The following is a 1,954-nucleotide window of genomic DNA, read 5'->3' on the forward strand; positions in this document are numbered from 1 at the left end:
ACGGCCGAGTGCCAGCAGGAGTCGCGTATCTCGCAGCCGAGCGTGACGTTGGGCAGCAGGTGGGGGTCGGCGTTGATGCGGTCCAGTGTGGCCATCATGGCCTCCACGCGCTGGATGCCGTACTGCTCGCGGACCGCTCCGCACTGGCGCTCGTGCACCTTGTCGGCCGGCGGCTGGTGATGGACGGAGAACAGCGCGCCGATGATGATGTCGCCGGGCACGTGAGCCACCACGCGACGCTCGCTCAGCTGGGCACCCGTCGCCAGTGGCAACCACACCTGCCACGCCACGGCAACCCACAGGAAGGGGAGGGCCATTTGCAGGAAGTGATGAAGGCTCAAGAGGTGCAGGCCTCCCCCTCTCTCTCTCTCTCTCTGTATCTCTCTCTCTCTCTCTGTATCTCTCTCTCTCTCTGTATCTCTCTCTCTCTCTCTCTGTATCTCTCTCTCTCTGGCCAGGTTCAGTAACGTGATGAAGAAGAGGTGATGATGATGGTGGCGGTGATGAAGGTCTCAGGCGTCACTATGACAACAGAGATGCTGCATCAGCCTCAGTGGCAGCAGCGGCAGCCGGAATGGAGCAGTGCATCTTGGGATATCAGTGGGAGGAGTCCAGGTGTGTACCAGGATGGTGTTTGACCTCCATGACGAGGCAGATGGGAGAGGAAACTGGCAAGGTCATCCTCCTGTGAAACACACACACACACACACACACACACACACACACATACACACACACACACACACACACACACACATGTGCTTTGTCTCAGGTTTTGACTTGGAGATGGATCAAGAAACCATCTCGGGGAGCATCTTCTGTCAGGACGCTCAGTAGCTTCTAATAACAACCACGACTGTTAAAGTCGGTGCAGTTTTCCTGTTCGGGACTTAGCCCGTGTTGTGTTATTAGATGGGACTTAGCCCGTGTTGTGTTATTAGATGGGACTTAGCCCGTGTTGCGTTATTAGATGGGACTTAGCCCGTGTTGCGTTATTAGAGCAAGTGAAAGTCATATTGGGACAAAAACTCCAAACTGCCCTAATGGCCACCAGGGATGTCATTACTGTAACAGCCAGTGCTACACACTTGTACTCTCATGACAGGCGACACACACACACCCTTGTCTTGTCTTCTGCAGTTGACCCGTTTCAGGACCCTGGACAGTGACCTCGCAAAATCCTGTGTGTGTGTGTGTGTATGTGTGTGTGCACGTACACAGCACGCACACAAACACACACACAGCACGCACACAAACACACACACACACACAGTACGCACACAAATACAGCACGCACATAAACACACACACACAGCACGCACACAAACACGTGCATGTGTGTGTGTATGTGTGTGAGAGAGAGAGAGAGGGGGGAGAGAGAGAGAGAGAGTTTGTGTGTGTTTATGTCCAGGGTTTCCATGAGGGAATGGCGCAGCTAGCCCCGTGTGTGTGAGGGGGACTGTGATGCAGCAGGGCTCAGATCACCTCCAGATCACACACACACACACACACACACACACACACACACACCTGCGCGATCTTTACACCGACACAAACAGCACCTCGTGCCCTCCAGGCAGCCCCCCACCCTACGGGCGCCATTCAGCAACAACGCAACTGGCATCCCGCGAGCTGCAACCTACCTGTCCCTTACCGTGTACAACATGACACAGACGACCTTCCTAATCAACGCTCTGTCGCGCGCCAGCCCCTCGGGATGTCCCTTCTCTGCTGTCCGCGGTGCTGAAGGAGGCAGCACGCGCTACTGTTTACCCCCGTCACCGCAGTGCCGACCGAGGCACCGATCCCTCTCTTCTGCCGTCCCGCGCCTTCAGAGCTGTCGCTTTCGCTAGCGGGTTACACTGCAGCGAGAGACACGACCCTCGCACCTACCTAAAGCACCTAAACCCGCACACTGGCCGTGGAACAATCCCCGCTGCCGCTGGATAATATA

At 55.9% G+C, this 1,954-nt stretch overlaps 1 protein-coding gene across 1 annotated transcript in view; it reads right to left on the reverse strand.

The window, feature by feature from the left end:
* grm5b (glutamate receptor, metabotropic 5b) overlaps window positions 1-1,716 on the reverse strand; it is a 46,874-nt gene extending 45,158 nt beyond the window's left edge. The window contains exons 1-2 of the mRNA XM_042063124.1: window positions 1,655-1,716; window positions 1-685 (exon numbers count right to left, since the gene is read on the reverse strand). The exon at window positions 1-685 is cut by the window's left edge and continues 127 nt beyond it. Of these exons, the coding sequence (XP_041919058.1) occupies window positions 1-317 (317 nt within the window). The 5' untranslated portion in view covers window positions 318-685; window positions 1,655-1,716. The remainder of the gene's footprint in view (window positions 686-1,654) is intronic.
* Between the last annotated feature and the right edge of the window lie 238 nt (window positions 1,717-1,954).

The sequence above is a fragment of the Alosa sapidissima genome, chromosome 15, assembly GCF_018492685.1.
Source record: "Alosa sapidissima isolate fAloSap1 chromosome 15, fAloSap1.pri, whole genome shotgun sequence".
In the NCBI taxonomy this organism is placed as follows: domain Eukaryota; kingdom Metazoa; phylum Chordata; class Actinopteri; order Clupeiformes; family Clupeidae; genus Alosa; species Alosa sapidissima.